Source organism: Petaurus breviceps, unplaced genomic scaffold (assembly GCF_028583685.1).
Source record: "Petaurus breviceps papuanus isolate PSGF00001 unplaced genomic scaffold, PetGlider_PUasm1.0 207, whole genome shotgun sequence".
In the NCBI taxonomy this organism is placed as follows: Eukaryota; Metazoa; Chordata; class Mammalia; order Diprotodontia; family Petauridae; genus Petaurus; species Petaurus breviceps.
This window is the reverse complement of record NW_027185850.1, coordinates 30855506-30873239: the sequence shown is the minus strand read 5'-3', so window position 1 is coordinate 30873239 and position 17734 is coordinate 30855506. Positions and strand designations below refer to the sequence as shown.

At 57.3% G+C, this 17734-nt stretch overlaps 2 protein-coding genes across 3 annotated transcripts in view; one reads left to right on the top strand and one right to left on the bottom strand.

Annotated features, from left to right (window-relative positions):
• Positions 1–11290, top strand: part of LOC138165049 (DNA methyltransferase 1-associated protein 1) — a 17947-nt gene extending 6657 nt beyond the window's left edge. Inside the window, exons 4-10 of one of the 2 annotated variants that reach the window (XM_069093151.1) lie at positions 3625–3783; positions 4074–4241; positions 4675–4860; positions 8615–8686; positions 9825–9897; positions 10614–10903; positions 11095–11290. In XM_069093151.1, the coding sequence (XP_068949252.1) occupies positions 3625–3783; positions 4074–4241; positions 4675–4860; positions 8615–8686; positions 9825–9897; positions 10614–10903; positions 11095–11154 (1008 nt within the window). In that variant the 3' untranslated portion in view covers positions 11155–11290. Of the gene's footprint in view, positions 1–3624; positions 3784–4073; positions 4242–4674; positions 4861–8614; positions 8687–9824; positions 9898–10613; positions 10975–11094 lie in introns of both variants that reach the window. The other variant, XM_069093150.1, reaches the window with a different exon arrangement.
• A 177-nt stretch (positions 11291–11467) lies between these two features.
• Positions 11468–17734, bottom strand: part of LOC138165053 (ERI1 exoribonuclease 3-like) — a 184489-nt gene continuing 178222 nt past the window's right edge. The window contains 1 exon segment of the mRNA XM_069093158.1: positions 11468–12128. Within this exon segment, the coding sequence (XP_068949259.1) occupies positions 12046–12128 (83 nt within the window). The 3' untranslated portion in view covers positions 11468–12045.

Sequence of the window (17734 nt, the reverse complement as noted above, 5' to 3'; positions counted from 1 at the left end):
TCATCACACCCCCCCCTCTCCCCAATCCTCCCCACTGAGAAGGCAAGCAACATGATACCCATTATACATAAAAAATCACGCAGAACATTTCCGTATTAGCCTTGTTGGGGAAAAAAAGCGAGAAAAATAAGTGAAAAAAGTCTCTTCAGTCTGTCATCTCCCTCTCCAAGGGGTCGTGTTCACATGGCTAGCCCTGGGTCCCAGCTGCCCACTCGACCCTGGGACTTTAATCTAGGTGCTGTTCTAGAGGCAGATCTGGGCTCCCCAGAGATTCAGGCCAGGCCTTCACTCTGTGCTTGTGCTTTGGAGGAGCTGCCTGGATGAAGGAGGTGCTTGACACCATAGAGATAGATGAGCTCACTGAGGGCTGAAGGCATCAGAAAGGTGACCCCCCGCCCCCCGCCCCGGATTTCCTCCTGGAGGACTTTTTGGCTTGTCTTTAATGAGCACTCTCCTCTGCTTGTTGCCACTCCCCAGTTTACAAAGCCCTTTCTCACTCATGAATCCATGATCTCCTTCGGTCCCATCCATCTGTGACCTCAGCAGGGGTAGGGACTATTCTTACCACTTTACAGATGAGGAAACTGAGGCTTAGAGATTGATGGCTGGAACACGAACCCTCTGACTTCCAGCCATGATGTCACAGTTCTGCCCCTTTCCAGCTGTAGCATTTTCTGCCTGGTGCTGTTAGTCGGCAGGTTTGGTGTGTAATCTCTGGGCCCAGCTGGGCTCCTTGAAGGCAGGCTGTGGTGTTTAGGCCGAGCACCGTGCTTCCTGTGGAGGAGAGGCTCATGGGCTTATTGAGGTCCCAGGACCTCTAGTTCATCCAAGGCCCTAAATGGCTTTTTTTAAAAGGAATTTTTGTTGTTGCTGCTTTAACTTCCTAGTCACTTCCTGGTAGTCCTAACCTGTGCTCACTGACCCACCCCCTCTAACAGAGTAACCAACTAATAACCTTGTAAAAAAAACCAGATCAACTGAAAAGCCTCACTGTCTGATGGATGTGCAGCATTCTGTATCCATAGGTCCCCACTTGTTACTGAACAGATGGAGGTGAGATTCTGCCTTGCAGAACCAGGATTATTCATTGCAGTTAGTCTGAATTCAGGAGCCCTTTAATGTGCTTCTCGTTTGCCTTTCTACAAACCTCGCCATGTTCTTTGAACGCCTCATCTTTGCTATTTCTTTTACTAAATTATATCCATTGCGTTCATAAACCAAAATCTGTTCATCTCTTCCCCAGTCCTCATTTTGTGTCCAGTTGTTTGGCTGCCGCCAAGGGCCTGACTATTAATATTGCGTTGTATATCAGTTAGTCAGCAAGCATTTCTTGAGCCCTTAGTGAGTGTGTGCTGACCCAGGGAGCTGAGGATGAGCTTAGTGAGGGCCTGAGACCACAGCCTAGATTCCCTGGCAGCAGGAAGGGGGCGGTTTGGGCACAGTACTCCAAAGAATTGGTGAGCTGAAGGAGAGTAAGGGCACGGGGAGAGACCTATCCTGTGGGACAGGAAGCAAGGAGGAGCATCTGAGGGAGGAGGCCAGCTGAGGAAGCATGGTGCAGTAGCCCCTGATTTCTCCCTGTAGCTGGATCTGAGGTCATATGCTATGAATGAGATGGTCGGGTGGACAGGGGAAGGTGGAATGTCGCTGAGGGGTGTGGGAGGGGCTGCCATCTTCCTTTAGTCCAGAGGCAATCCCATTGCATTCTGGTGGCCCCTTCTCCCAGGAAGCAAATGCCAGTTGTTGGGCCCAGGTGAGCCCATCATTGGGTCCTGAAGGAGTGATGGTTGTGATGTTGAGGCGCCACAGAGTGGAGAAAGGGCAAATATTGTCCCAGTCTTTAAAAATAAACAGGCCCTGAGCTTGTTTTCAGTTCCTGGTGAATCCTAGAGGGCATCTTGAAGGGGGAACACCCAGAAGGGGGCACCTGCCCTTCTGCCTCCTCAGGGCTGGTCCTGCCCAGTCTAGTTCCTCCCCTTGGTGGACCAGATCCCTGTACCAGGACATGAGAACCCTTCAGAGGATGGAGTTTGCCCCGGTTTTGGCAAGGTTCTGATGAAGTCTCTTAGAATCTTCTTGTGGAGAAGAAGAAAGGATGTGGACTTGATGGAGGTCCCGTGAGCAGGCCTCCAAGGGGAGCGTATGATTCAGGGTCAGTGGGGCAAGGGGTCTTCAGTGGAGGGTCCCAGGGATCAGTACTTTTGGCTGTTTAACATTTTTATCAGTGACTTGAAAAGGGGCGTAGATGGCATATAGCTGGGAAGCAGAGCTAAGCCAGTGGAGGCCATAGGCCTGCCCAAGCAGAAGCTGGACAGGCTAGAGCCCTGGGCTGAGGGGAAGGAGATACAGCTGATAAGGTATAAGTGTAAGTAAAGTCTTACACTTGGCTCAAAATAATTAATGCCATAAATGTAAGCTGCTGGAAGATAGGCTAGACATCAGGTGTTCTGAAAAGGATCTTGGGGTTTGAGTGGACCTCTAGCTCAGGAAGCTCAGTATGAATCAGCTGGGGGATGGGGCAGCCCAAGGACTGATGTGACCTCAGGCTACATTAGGAGGGGCAGAACTTGCTGGGATCAGGAGGTAAGAGCCCCAGCCCCTTCTGTTCTGGTCAGGCTTCTGAGCGAGCAGCTAGGATGGGGGAGGGCGCCTGCCATGCTCGGCCTGGACGAGAGAAGATTCAGGGCTGAGGGGGGAGGAGGCTTAGCCTCCTTGGAGGGCCTCAGAGTGTTTCCATGGGGCAGACTGGCATTGAGACTCGTCCCACAGTAGGAGGGGCTTCGACAAGCTGGGAAGCCCCTTGTTGGGGGGCACTCAGCCTTGGGAGGCTCAGGAGTCTTTCCTTCCTTGGCTCCTCACTGTGCAGGTTTCTGCCCCTGGTGCTTCTTGTAGAGGGCTTCCTCTTTGTCTTCCTGCTGCCTGGCCCAGCCTCACGCCATCAGATCTGTCTCCTAGCCTCATTAGACAGCATCTCCTCAGCTTCTCCTTCCTGGGAGTTGGCTGAATCCTCTGGTTGGGCATCACTGCCCCCCTTTGAGGCCCCAGAGCAAAGGGAAGAGTCTTGGCTTTGTCTTCATTTTCCCATCTTTCTAATCCTCCCCCTTTTTTCCCTTAGATCCCGGGGCATGGGGCCATGCCCTATGCCCTGTGACCCAGGATAGGACAAGGCAGAACACTTTCAAAGCTGGCTGGCTTCCTCTGGGCCAGCTCTCGGATTTAGGAAGCTTTCCCTTTATCCAGCCCAAATCCCTGCCCTCATGCCCCCGGTCTCTTCTCCAGGCAGGATCTTCGCCCTCCTGCTTGCTTTCTGCTGACTGTTCACGATGTCCTCACTAAGCTGAGCTGCTCAGGCTTGACCCGGGGCCTGGAGATGTGGTCTGGCCAGTACTGAGGACAGAGGGACTGCCCCCTCCCTCTGTGTGGCCCAGTCCATGGTGTGAATGCATGTAATGCCTGTCTGGTGAGCCTCTGCTGCCCTCTGGTGGCCGCTCTGTGGCAGGGCTGGCTGCCACCTGCCTGCCTGCTGGAGAGTGGGCCTGTCCTGGGCCAAAACTACAGGAAACCGAGGATGGATTGCCTCCTGCTGGGGGAGACGTGTCCCCAACATGGCCGTGTTCTCCCCAGGCAGTGCAGGTGCCTGTGTATTCAGAGCAGGAGTACCAGCTATACCTGCATGATGACGCCTGGACCAAGGCAGAGACTGACCATCTCTTTGACTTGAGCCGTCGCTTCGACTTGCGCTTTGTGGTCATCCATGACCGCTATGACCACCAGCAGTTTAAGGTCAGTGGTGGTGGTGCTCACTCTCCCCCAGTGTGTCCTGGCCCAGACAGCAGCCTGACGGGGCTGTATGGCCTCTGCTTGGGCCCTTTCTCCCCAGGGCAGCCCAGGCTGCTGGGACCACTCTCGCTGTCAGAAATCTTTGCCTCCCTGTATTCTTCCCCCACGGCTCCTGCCTCTCTCTTTCCTCCCTGTGTCCCCTGTCTTTGCACCCCCCACATGGTAAGTCCAGTGTTCCTGTCCTGCTGGGGTCCCTTCCCCAACACTCCTGACGATTCCCTTCCCCATCCCAGAAGCGATCGGTGGAGGACCTGAAGGAGCGCTACTATCACATCTGTGCCAGGCTGGCTAATGTCCGGGCTGTGCCAGGCACAGACCTCAAGGTGCCAGTGTTTGATGCTGGGCATGAACGGCGGCGGAAGGAGCAGCTGGAGAGGCTTTACAACCGCACCCCTGAGCAGGTGAGGGGCCCCCTTCTTGTGGCTGCGCCCTGTCCTCCCCTCCCACCAGGGAGCCACTGCCCTAGCCTGTAGAGACACTGGCTGCGCCCTCCTGTCTCAGGGTGCTCTGCTGGGAAGCCACTGGGCAGGGGGCCCAGCAGCCCGGGCCTTAGGCCTGACCCTGCGAAGAGGAAGAAGGCTGCTTTCATCTTGGGGCAGCCTTGGCAGGTAGACGTGATGGCCAGCATCAGCGTGCTGGGGAGGCAGACTGTTTTAGAATGTAAACATTGGAACTTCAAAATGTGATCACATGCTTGACCTTTCCCCCCTTAATCTTACAAAACTATACAGCCGTGCCCCTGGGGGGAAGCGGCTCTCTGGACATTTCACAAGTCAGGCGTGTGGCTGACGGGACGTCTCCCTGGCCCGATCATTCCCCTCCCTGTGTCTGCAGGTGGCGGAGGAGGAGTATCTGGTCCAGGAGCTGCGCAAGATCGAGGCGCGCAAGAAGGAGCGGGAGAAGCGCAGCCAGGACCTGCAGAAGCTCATCACTGCTGCCGACACCACGGCAGAGCAGCGGCGCACCGAGCGCAAGGCCCCCAAAAAGAAGCTGCCACAGAGGAAGGAGACGGAGAAGCCGGTGAGCAGGGTGAGGGCTGGGGGCTCGTCACCTCGGGGTGCTAGGGGCCCGGCCCCACCCTGCCTCCTGGGGTCCGAGTCCTGTGGGAGGGCCGTTGTAGAGAGGGCAGTCACACAGGACTCGAACACAGGCCCCCTGACTGGAGAGCTGTTGTTGTTTGCACTGCACCCCCCGGCTCCTTGCCACTCATCCTCACAGGGCCAGAATTCTAGGCCTTTCACCATGCTGGCTACTTAGGTGCCGGTCAGGATCTCTCTGATACTGTGATGCCAGATGAGGTCTGTGCAGGCAGAAGAATCATCCCCTTCTCCTCTGCCCTTTCCCTGGAATAGCCTTTTCCTGAGCTTGTGGGCCACACAGACCCCCAGATCTTTCTCACAGCATCATCTCTCCAGCCACGCACTCCTCCTTTCACTCCTCCATTCTGGATTTGGGCTTTATTGTACTCAAGTGTAGACCACTGGAGCTTCATCCTTATTGCTGGCACACAGTGGTGCCCTGATCCTGCAGCCAGACCCTGTGCTCTGTCTCTTTCGGGGTTCAGAGCCTGCGATGCACATGCCAGCAAAGACCTAATCTAAGGCATGTGTGTCAGAGGCCTAGAGCTGAAGAAGTGCACCCCCTCGTTTGACAGAGGAGGCAGCTGAAGCTCAGAGGAGCAGGTGATTGTCCCAGGGCCCCATGGGTGGTGAGTGCCAGGGCTGGGCACAGACCTCCAGGCGCTCTCCTGGACGCCATCAAACCATGAACAACTCCTCGTTGGGGTCGGCCTTTTGGCCTGTTGGGATGGCCTTGTCCATAGTGTGCCAGCATGAGGCAGCTCACCTCTCCCCTGCCTTCACTTCATGGTCATCCTTTTCCAGAATGGAGGTAGGGCATTGGCCACAACCTGGTCTTGGTGGAGCTAGGCTGACTCTTCAGAGTCCCTGCTGCATTTTCTTCGGGTTGGGTTCCCTGGCCTCAAGGTAGCAGGCTCCGGGACCCTCGCCTTGTACCAGTCCTTGGCTGAGCTGCACCATCTTTGTGAGGTGACTGACGATACAGTCTCCTCTGTCTGCTCTTGTAGGACCCAAGGACGTCCTTCATCCGGGCCAGGGCACTTGCACTGCTCCTGGGCAGCCCTCTTGCCATCCATCTCCTCCTCTCTTGGCATCTCTCCCATTGGCCCCTTTTGTACTCATTCAGAGACGAACCTTCTCATGGTCCCATCTACCCTGAGCTGAGGTCCAGGCAGCACCACCTTCCCCCTCCCAAGGAAGCCTTCCTCAGCCTGTCTGCAGATTCCATGATTGCATCTGCTTCTGGGGACCCTCCCAGAGGAGGAAAGCAGGCACAGCCCGGGCAGCTCCTCTGACTCTGAGCTGCCTCTGTTTCCCATTTTGGTGCTGGAGGATTCTTGTACAGGTTCTCCAGCTTCACAACTTGCTTCTCTCTGCTCTGGCTCGTCCAGATTCGCTCCCTCTCCTTCTCTCTGTCCTTGCTGCCCAGGCTCCTCACTGCCCTTCGCCTGGCTCTGTAGTCTCCTGGCCAGTGGGCACCCACTTTGTTTCCAGCTGTCTGCCAGCACGTCAGGTGCTCCTGGCAGGGTTTGGGTGCTGGGGGGACCTTTGTCTGCTTTCTGTGCTCTGCTGAGGCCTTTGTCTGAGACTCCAGCAGCTCCCTCCCCCACAGGGCCTGGGCACCTCTTGTCGGCAGTCTCCCCTTGCGGTCCCTGCTGTTGCCTGCTTGGGGGGCTCATGGGGACACAGGGAGTGTCATCTGGAACAGCCTGTCGATGCTGTGGGGCTTCTGCCAGCCCAGTGTCCTCTCTTCTCTGCTCGGACGGCTGGCCAGGGCGTGGGGGTGGGAGGCGGAGGAGTGACTCAGGGGCACTCAGCCAAGCTGCAGGGACTGCCATCTGCACTGCCACAGTGCCTTCATGCCCCAAGGACCCGGCCTCGCAGGGGCTCCCTTCCCACCTGGGCCTGCTCGCTTCATGATTCCTCTGTTTGTCCATCTCACAAAGGCAGAAACTGAGGCTCACAGAAGTCAGTGTGTAACAAAGCTCATGGCAGAGCAGGGCCAGAATTCAGGCTGATTGGAGGCCAGTGTTCTCCTCACGGGCTCCTCCCAATTGTGCCTTCTGTCCCAGCCGTGAGCTCACCCGGGAGCTGGAGGGGCCTCGAGGGGGCACGAGGTTCTGCCCCTAAGGCTGAAGACACAGCCTGTGTCCTCAGTGGGCACGGATACGTGACTTCTCGCAGAGCCAGGAATGGTTTTTGAGGGTTCGAAGCCCTCCCACAGTCCATTTGTGTGCCCGTTGTCCCCCAGCCTTGCCGACATTGACCCTTCTCCTGCTTGCCTGGGAAGTGGATCCTGTTCAGTAGAGTTATGTCAGTGCTGTGTAGCTTTAGTGTGTCAGCCTCTTAGCAGAGGCGTCCTCTGTGCAGAAGGCCCATCACAGCGCGTTGGGTCTTTGTAAAACCTCCTGTGGGTCATGTCCTATGTGAAGGCGCCCCCACCTGTGGGACTCTGGGCTGCTGGGGGGTGTGGGCCGGATGAGCTCCAAGAGCTCTGGTTGAGGCCCCTGGCCCCCGGCCGCATCGTTGCCCTCTGAGTCTCCAGTTTCCCCTGGAGCCTGTTTGTCCATGAGTGGGCTCCTCCTTCTTCCTTTCTAAGCCTCCAGACTTTTCCCAGGTTGGCTCCCCCCTTGTACGCCAGCCCCCATCACATGCGCTGCAGCTGCCTGCCCCTCCCTGGGATCCCTCAGCCAAACCTGCTGTTTCCCTCCCTGCTTCTGTCTTCTTTTGAAGTTCTTCCCCCCGTATCTTAGAGGACACTCCTGTCCCAGGTCAGGGTCCCAGGGTCAGACTTCCTTGGGCACTCTCTTCAGTGAGCTCCAGGATGCAGCAGGGGAGGGGGGAGCAGTCACCTTTTTCTTACATATTCCTTTTTTTCTTGACCTCAGTTTCCCCATCTATAAAATGAGCAAGTTTGGGTTCTGAGAGGGGAGAAGTTGCAGAGGTAAACTGAGGCTTGATGTCAGGAAAAACTAACATCTGCCTGACAGTGGGAAGGGGACCTCATGAGGTGGCAGGTAGGACCCCAGTTGTAGAGCTGGGAAAGACCTAAGAGGGCATCAGGTTCAGCCCCCTCACCTTACAGAGGAGGAAACTGAGGTCTTGTCATTGACTTTTGTCCTTCATCCCTTGCCTCCTTCCTGAAGGTGTACAGAGGCAGGCTGATCCCAGGCTAGGTGTGCAGGGACTAGAGGAACAGGCCTGGAGTCAGGAAGGCCCTGGTTCAAATCCAGCATTAGACATGTACTAGCTGTGTGAGCCTCGGCAGGTCAGTCTGCCTCAGTCTCTTCATCTGTAAAAGGGAATAGTAATAGCATCTGCTTCCCAGGGCTGTTGTAAGTATCAAATGAGATAGTAATTATAAAATGCTTCATAGTGCGTGTTATGTAAATGTTAGCTCGTACCATTATTCATTATTAGGGCTGCCCTTGGTTGGCTGCAGAGGGCCCTTTCCGCCCTCAGTGGCTGGTCCTGGGTGGCTCCCCCTGGCCCTGTAGCCCTGTCCAGGGGAGGAATTGGAATGGATTGTGGGTTTGGGGCAGAGCAGCATGCTTTGATGTGATGGAAAGAATCCCCCCTGGTCTGAGCCACCTCAGAGCTGAGGAGGCTGTCTGGAAAGCTGAGTGGCTAGGATGTTGTCCTACCCCCCCCTGCCCCCCACCTGTCTGATCCCTGTCCTCTCCCCTTCCTTTCAGGCTGTCCCGGAGACAGCTGGCATCAAGTTTCCTGACTTCAAATCTGCAGGAGTCACGCTTCGTAGTCAGAGGGTAAGTCCTGGGCTCGGGTCCCCTGCCCAGCTCTTGGCTCTGCCTCTTTTCTCATTCACTCTTTCCATATCTCCCTTAGTCTGCTTAGTTTGTGGGCAGCTGGGGTAGGGCCACAGGTGGGGCACTGCCTCACCTTGGCTGACCTGTCACCAGCCTTGGGACTTCCTGCCTGGCACTGGTCACTGGGGGGCCAGCCTTGCTGAGGAGGTGAGTGATGGACTCCTCATTTCAGGCTGATAACGTTTCACGGAGAGCAGACCACCTTCATCCATCTTAGAGATGGACGGCTCACCCACTAAATGCAGAGCTAGGATCAGTGGGCCCTGCCACATAAATCATAACATTTTCTTAATGACGGTGAAATTAGAATATACTCTGCTCCCTGGCCAATGGAGTCTGCCCGGCTGCCCGCTGGCTACCAGGTGGAACCAGGAGATAGAAGAGGGGCTGGCTGAGACAGAGCCTCAGGGGGACGGGGGCTGGCCTGCTCCCTCTCCCTGTTGGTACCTGGTAGAGAAAGGGCCTCCATGAGGCTGGGCCCTCCACCAAGGCCCTTCCTCGAGGAGGCCCTGACATATCTGCCTGCCCCCTCCCTCTAGCTCGCTCTCCTTATGTTCCTCAGGAAATCTTTCTTGGGCATGGATATGGCCTTCTGGCCATGGCTCAGGCTTTCCTAGATTCCCTACTGCTTTCTGAAAGCCTAGATTCTCCCCAAGTCTGTCCCAGTTGCCCCAGCCCCACTGGGTAACATTGGTCCTGGACCTTTGGGGCTTTGTCTAGGATCTGCCTCCTGCTGGGGTGCCCCCCCCCCCAGGTCCTCTGCCCTACTCCCCCCCTCTTCCCCCGCCCCCCCCCCCGCCCCCCTGCATTTTTGCCTTACCCTAAAGGCCTGATGATCCAAGGCTGGTCATTCCCCCACCTAGCCCAAGATTGTGAGCACAGTGAGGCAGGGACCTTATCTGGGACCAGGGTCTCTGCTCATTTGGTGATAGGGGATAGAAGAGGGGCTGGCTGAGACACAGCCTTGGGGGAACGGGGGCTAGCTTTGGGTTCTGGATGGGCCTAGGCCTGGTGTGGCCAGGCAGGGTGGTGGGAGAGGCCTGGGGAGGAGGCTTAGCAGAACTGTGATCTTGTGCAGATGAAGCTTCCTAGCTCGGTGGGGCAGAAGAAGATCAAGGCTTTGGAGCAGATGCTTCTGGAGCTGGGAGTGGGTGAGTGTGGGCTAGCCTGAGGATGAGCCTGAGGCTGTGGGAGGTGCAGGCTGTGGCCTCGGGGTAGGGAGGGGGGAGGAGCGAGGTTCACCTGGTGCCCCCAAGGAGGTAGCCCCAAGTCCATAAGGGATTTGGGGCTCTTAGAATCCATTCTGGGTTTAGGGGCTTCCTGTGTGGGACTTTATCCTCCCATTCTAAAGGATCCTCATCAAGTTAGGGTATACCAGTGCGGAGATGGGGAGCCTGCCTTGGACTGCTAGCCTACAGGTGGCCCCCAGACCCTAGAGCTCCCCTCTAAGCCCTGGGATTCAGGGCCTTGGCACAAATGGCTTCCCTTTGATTTAGGGTTTTGAGGGAGGTGAGTGTGTTGGGTGAGGGTGAGAGGGTGGTGGGAATAGTTCTGTTGAAAAAACTTTGGGAGACCGAGTGGCCACCTCGCATGGCATGGGTCATGAGGCAGCCTGGATAGTGAATGGGACCTTGAGTGGGGCTTGGAAGAATAGGCAGTTGAGGGTCCCAGTGGACCTAGGTCTGCTCAGAGCCCGCAGAGGCTTGTGCTGGGTCTGAGGAGGACGTCAATAAAGTGAAGTGTGTCCAGAAGAGGGCAGCTGGGATGGGGAAGGGCACGGTGTTGGTACCGGGTGGATCTGGGGGGGCGGGTGTGGGGAGGAGCCTTCAGAGGCCCCGCCCATGCAGCCCCCTGCCTGCTCCCCCAGAGCTGAGCCCCACACCCACAGAGGAGCTGGTGCAGATGTTCAATGAGCTGCGGAGTGACCTGGTACTGTTGTACGAGCTGAAGCAGGCCTGCGCCAACTGCGAGTATGAGCTGCAAATGCTGCGGCATCGCCACGAGGCCCTGGCCCGAGTGGGGCCCCTGGGGGCTGCGCCCCCACCCCCTCCCCCACCCAGTGCAGAGCCGCAGCCCCTGCCCGGTGATGGGCCGGGCCCCGACCTGGCCAAGGACGCCATCATCGACGTGGTGGGCGCACCCCTGACGCCCAACTCGGTGAGCACAGCCCCGGGGCACCGCTGGGGGCAGCTGGCTCCGCCAGTGGCTGCCTGGATGACAGTGGGCAGGTTAGCTTCTCGGGGCCTGCTTCCACCTCTGGCCAAAGGGGGCTGGATGCTGGGACTGCCTGGGGCCTCTGGGGCTCCTGGCAGCTCACCCCCCACCCCCATCTCCCCCTCTCTCGACAGAGGAAGCGGCGGGAATCAGCCTCCAGCTCATCGTCAGTGAAAAAGGCCAAGAAACCCTGAAGCTCGCGGCCCGAACTGGGCGTGCCCACTGTGGAGGGGCCTGGTGGATGCCCAGGCTGGTGCCTGGGTGGACTAAGACCAGGACTGGTGACTGGGGAGGGGGGCTTTGTAAATAGAGTGGCCGCTGCTTGCTGGACCTCCTCTGCTTCTCACTCTTGTCGTGCTGGGCCGGAGGGCTGGGGGTGTGACAGACCTCAGACACCACAGGCCACCCCTCCCCCTGGCTGCTGCTTGCTGTATCCCCCAGCCCCTGACACGGCTTCACGGGGCCTCATCTCATTCCCCCAGACTTTTTATTCTCTGTGGCACATTCACAGCGGGTGGGGATGACAGACACAGTGATGGGGGGGTGGGGTGGGGGGAGGGAGAGGGGCTACTCTGTCCTGGAGTCCAGGGAAGGGACAACCACACGCCATGCACTATGGGGAGGGTGGAGGTCACTGGGAGCTTGGGCCCCCACCCCTTCAATGGAGCGCCCTGTGCCAGAGGAGGGGGGGAGTGTGAGGTCTGACCCAGCCTCCCTGGGACCCCCAGGGGAAGGGCCTAATACTGGGACTGAGCTGCCCCAGGGGGGAGCAGAGACACAGCCACCCCCAGGAAGGAGCCCATGGCTGGCTGGCCTGCCTGCCCAGCTGCCCCGAGCTCTGTCTTCCCTGGGGGGACTGGCCCTGCTCCATGGGCTCAGGAGCCTCCTCCCCTCCAGCTGCCCAGCCCCAGGGCCCCCTGAGAATGAAGGCCGATGGGTGGGCAGGCAGGGGGGCAGTGAGTGAGACCAGACTAGGGGTGATGGGAAGGGGGTTTTCTCTCCTTGCCTCCAGATGCCCTGGGCAGGGGGCTGGGGGCTGGCTGGGGGGGTCTGTGGCCAGAGCTGACTCCCCCTTGGTCGGCCGATCAAAAGGGCTTGGACGTCTGCTTGAAGATGAAGCCTCGGTGTGCCAGCGTCTTCATGATGTTGGCAATGTTCTTGCAGTCATCTGTAGAGAAAATGGAGAGTGAGAAGCTGCTGGACCCCAGGGCGATCACCACTGCTGGGCGTGGGGGTTTGCCAGGGCCTGAACTCCAAAGACCATCACTCTTAAGTCATGCTGTTTGCTGAAGACTCAAATTTCCTGCTGGTAGCTAGGGGTGAACATTCCAAACCTTTAAAATGCGGGCTAGTTCCTGAAGAGATGGAAGGCGGTCAGTGGGTGGCAGAAACCACTTGGCCCCCAGCTCACCCCCTCAGGAGAAGACTGGCCTAGGAAAATGTATGCTGCCTCTGCTTCCCTGGCTGTGGAATGCCCATCAGCCCTACCCTTGCCCACCTGTCAGTGGGAGGGGGCCAATCCCCTAGGAAGGGATTTGCAGGGGCACCCCCTCGGTTTTCTCCACCAAGAGTCCTGTTCCCTGGACACAGGCCACCAGGGGTTCTTTCCCTTGCCTTCCACTGGTGCAAGGCCACGATATTTGAGAGTTGGAAGGTGGGGAGGAGGGGTGCCTCAAAGCATCTAGCCCAACCCCATAGGAAAGGAATCCTGGTCCTTCCGTTTCTGTTTGATAACCCCGATGGGGGGGGGAGAGTCGAGGAGCCCCTTTCAGTTACGGGAAGATCTCGAGGTGAACGCGCCCTTTCTGCTCACTGTGTGCCCAGTCTGCCCTGGCAGCCAGGAAGGCCCCTGATGGCTCCGCCTGGCCCCTCATCCCTCTGAAGTCCTGCTGCTCACACACTCCCCGACTGTGTAGATGGAGGTGGGGGAAGGAAGGATCAGGGAGCCCACGGGAGGACGATGCCGGGCCCCATATTTCATGCTGGAAATTGGCCTGCGCGTCCTCTCCCCGCGGGCGGTGATGTATGGGCCCCGTCGCCGTAAGAAAAAGCCAGAGCCGCGGTGTAATTTCTCCCTTGACGGAGCTCGGCCGCCGAGTGATCCTTCTTGCGCAGGGGACCGCGGGGGTGGGGAACCTGAGACAGGGCTGGGGTTGGGGGGGAGGCAGGGGAGTGGGGGACGGAACACTAAGACCCAGACTGGCCAGGAGGGAGGGGGCCTGGGCCCAGCCACTCCGTCCTGCCCACCCTGACGTCTTCATTTCCCCCTGCCCGGTGCGCCCCATTCATCACAGCCTCGCTGCCCAGGGTGACTTTGGCTGCCCGCGTATGTGGGAAATCGGGGGAGCACCCATCTCCCCTGGGGAAGGGGGCCGCTTAATCACAGCTTAAAGGGCCACTAAGGTTGGTAAGGACGGACCGAGTCGTGGCTAATTGTGCCCATGTGTCACTGTCAGCCTGGGGCCGCTGGGTAGGGGCCGCTTTGGGGGTTCCTCCGACCCTCTCCAAGGCCACTCGCTGGAGAGTCTGTGTGTCACCTTGGAGAGGAGCCCAGAGAGACATGGGATTGCCACCCTTGCCTGGACCAGAGCTTGGCACCCATGCGCAAGTCCAGGGGCCGCCTAAACTGTTTCTCTGACCTCTTACCCTGGCCCACATAGATGGGCTGCTTATAATTACTCACATAAAGGTTCACAACAGGGGAACAAGTGTCTCACACGCAATTACAGGCGTCCATTGATTTTACAGAGGGATTCGCTGCGGGTAGCTTGGGGGACTAGCTATAAACTTGGCTGGGGACCCTGCCTTGGAGGGCCCACTGTCAGAGGGCTGGGGATGGGAAGATGCAGGAGACCCAGAATAAACTGAAGGAGGGGAAACTGTGGGATGAGAGGCATTGGCTCCCTCCCCGAGATGACTCCCAACAGGGCTGGGCACCCTAGCCACTCTAGCCTTAGCTGAGGGTCTCCAGCCCCCTGGAAGCTTCCACTGGTCTGCACAAGCCCTGGTGGTCAGTCCTGTCAACCTGGAGTCACCAGAGCAACTGGAAGCACCCTGGGGCAAAGTGCCGAGGTCAGGCTGAAGCCTGGGGGGTTGGTTCTTTTGGCTGAGGTGCAGTGGAGGGGACCCCTAGGCTGGGGCAAACAGGGTTTCATTCTCTGAGCTAATGAATACAAACTGCCCAGTTCGGAGGCAGGGGCCAGCAGCCAAGCTATAGATTTTTAATGAGGGGGCCCCACCTTCTTCCAGCCCTGCTGGCCAGCTAGGCCCACACTGCAAAATCGATGGTGTGAGTGTAGGAATATTGTATATTGATATTGTAATAATCCTGGGGATTGATTTAGGGGCTGAGCAGGCGGCTGGGGTCAGCCCCAGGACAGAGGCGGCCGTGCTGGGCTCTCCTCTCAGGGCCCCCAGTGGTCCTAGAGGCCACTGCCCCACCTCCCCAGTGAGCTCTGCTCCACCCAGCATCTAGTACAGTAGGTGCCTAATAAATGTTCAATGACAAGGGTACCTTAGTCTATCCTCCCCTGTCCCTTCATCTCCCATCTCTCCCACTCTATTGCCCTATCTTTCCATCTCTCTTCCCACTCTCTCTCTCTGTCCCCTTCTCCCCTGCCCCCAGTCTTCCTGTCTGCTCCTCTACCTTCCCCTTGACCTAATCAGCCACTTCCTTGCCTCTCTCCATGACCCTCTCTCTGGCCACGTCTCTTCCCACATTTCTACATCTTCTATCTGTCCTGTCTGTACATCTCTGTACCCCATTCTACCATCAAACACAAGGTCTTGAAGACAGCAGGTGATTAATAAATGCTGAACTGTCCTTTTCTTCAGGTCCCTGTCCCACCCCCATCATCTGCCTTTCCCTGTTTTCTTCCTCTTATACTTTCCCTCAATCAACCTGGATGCCCTCAGGACCCCAGCCCTGAGCTCACTCCTGTGAGCTCCAGCTCCAGGGGCCAAGGCTCTGGTCCTGGGGCTGGATCACAGCTCAGGGGCTTCACAGTGCAGGGGCCCACTTGGAAGGCTGTTCAAGTTAAGAAACCTGTACTGCTCCAGGTCTGATCACTGGGTGCTGCCACCTTTCTGCCAGCAGAACAGAGAATGATGCTTCTCTTGGCCTGTCCTCTGCCATCAGGCCGTGGCAGGGGCCAGCCTTGCCCCACCTGCTGTCCAGGACAGAGCCCTCTGCACTCCCCTCCTGCCCCAGCCCTCCCAGAAGGGGCTTGATTTCTCAGCTCACCCAGATGCTGTCCTCTCTTCAAAGCAAACTCAGGGAAAAAGCTTTCTTAGCCCTGTCTTTTCACTTCCTGGCCCTTAACAATCAGGTGTCCAATTCCACTACTGACTGAGACGGAACTCCAAGGTACCCTGCTATGACCCTTTCTCAGGCTGCCTTGACCTCTGCAGCTTCTGGCCTGGTATGTCACCCTCTCCCTCCTGGCTCTGTCCTCCCTTACTCCAGAGACAACTGTGCCTACTTCTCTCCTGACCCCTCTGCTCATGCCTCCTCTCCACAGCCTTCCTTTGGGGATTTCTCAGGGCTCTGGCTACAGACTCTTCCCATCTCTCCCACCCTTGGTTTTACCCACAGTGAAGACACAGAACAATCCAGATCCATTTCTGGCCCTGCCTGACCTTTCCCTAGAGCTCCAGGCTAGCATTCCCAGGGGCTTTCCCCCTGCATGACACAGCAGCCCAGGCTTTGTGCCGGAAGGGCCCTCACAGGCATCTCGTCTTGCCGCTGGAGGAACAGGGCACCCTCCACAACACGGCCAGCATCCAGGAGGGCATTCTGCTTCTGCCAAAATCCATTCAGGCAGGGAGCTGATGCCCACTGCCTCTTCTCTTCTCCCTCTAGACCACTTCACCTGGAGATGTTAGCAGCTCCCATGGATTTAATGACCATCTCTGCTGAGGATTCTCCAATCTACTTTTCCTGTCCCAGCCTCTCTGCTGACCTCCAATCTCACATCTCCAGCTTCCTTTCAGACATCTCATACTGAAAATCCAGTAGACATCTTAAACTCAACATGTCTGAAACAGAACTCGTTACCCGCCCCACTGTCCCCCACTCTTACCTTCCCTATCACTGTGGAGGACACCACCATCCTCCCTTCCCTCAGGCTTGAAACCCAGGAGTCTTTGGACTCCCCAGGACCCTCCCACACCATCCCTCCATCTAAGCTGTGGCCAAGGCCTGTCAATTTTACCTTTGCAACATCCGCCCCTTCTGACACTGCCATGCCCAGGTGCAGGCCCTCATCACCTTAAACCTAGACTGGCAGTAGCCTCTGGGGGACCTGCCTGCCTCCATTCTCTCCCAAAGTGATTTTTCCTAAGACACAGATCCAGTCATGTCACCCCTCCCTCCCTCCCTCATTGGCTCCCTATTGCCTCAAGGAGCAAATATTTTGGCATTCAATGCCTTTCATAGCTTAGCCCCCTCCCACCTTTCCAGTCTGCAGTCTCCTGACACCCCAACACTTACTCTTCCATCCCCTGACCCTGGTCTCTATCTCTTGGCTCTGAGCATTCTGGAGCTGTGCCCTTGTCTGGTACGCTCTCCTTCCTCTGTTCCAACTACTGACCTCCCTGGCTTGCTTTAAGTCTCTCTCTCTCTCTCTCTCTCTCTCTTTTTTTTTTTTTTGGTTTTTGGAGGGGGAAGGTAGGGCAATTGGGGTTAAGTGACTTGCCCAAGGTCACACGGCTAGTTTTTGTGTTAAGTGTCTGAGGCCGAATTTGAACTCAGGTCCTCTCGACTCCAGGGCCAGTGCTCTATTCACTGCGCCACCTAGCTGCCCTTCCCCTTAAGTCTCAACTAACATCCTGCCTTTGCCAGGAAGCCTTCTGAACGCCCCTCTTCATTTCAGTGCCTCCCCTCTGTTCATCATTCCCCATTTATCCTATACAGGGCTTGCTGTGCTCAATGTGCTGGCATGTTGTCTCCCCCATTAGACTAGAAGCTCCTGGAGGGCAGGCCCTGACTTCCCGCTTGTGTTTGTACCCCCAGCTCCCCAGCACTCAGGACGGTGGGTGTGTGTGACCAGTCAGCAGCTCCCCAGCCTATCAGCTCATACTGCTCCGGACTCCAGCCCAGCACTGCTGCCATCATCGTCCTTCTCTGATGTGATTCATGTGCAGCTGGAACTAGGAACAGTTGCCAGTTGTACTGAGTGGGTTGCCCCAGTCCGGGGCATTCCTGACTCACCATCCATTTCAGGGGTTCTTAAAGGCAAAGTGAAGACCCCACCCTGCTCCACTGACCACTCCCAGCAAACTGTTTTGCCAGGGAAACTGGTGCCATGCACTGGGAGCTCTTGTCTCCCCACCTACACACCTGAGAGCTCTCAGTATCACAGCTCAGGCTCTCAGAGGAAGATGTCCTTGCCACTACCAACCCTTTCCACGTGCCCTCGATCTCATGCCCCAGCTCCTCTGGCAGGTTTCCCCTCCATCTCTCCAACCCTAACTCTTTCCCAACCTTGGATCCTCCCCTGCTGCCTATAGACACATCTCCCCATCCTTAAACATTCTCTTGACTCTCCCATCCCCTCAAATGCTATCTGGCATCAGAGGACTCTGAAGCTCACCACCACCACTGTTACCTCTGGTAAATCACACAATGAACCTCCTCCGGGCTCAGTTTCCTAATATGTAAAATGAGAGGGTTGAAGTAGATGGCCTAGGAGCAGCTTATACTCGCTGCCTCCCTGTCTTCACAGGTCGCTGGCTTCTGAACCCCCCCCCCCCCCCCCCCCCCCCCCCCCCCCC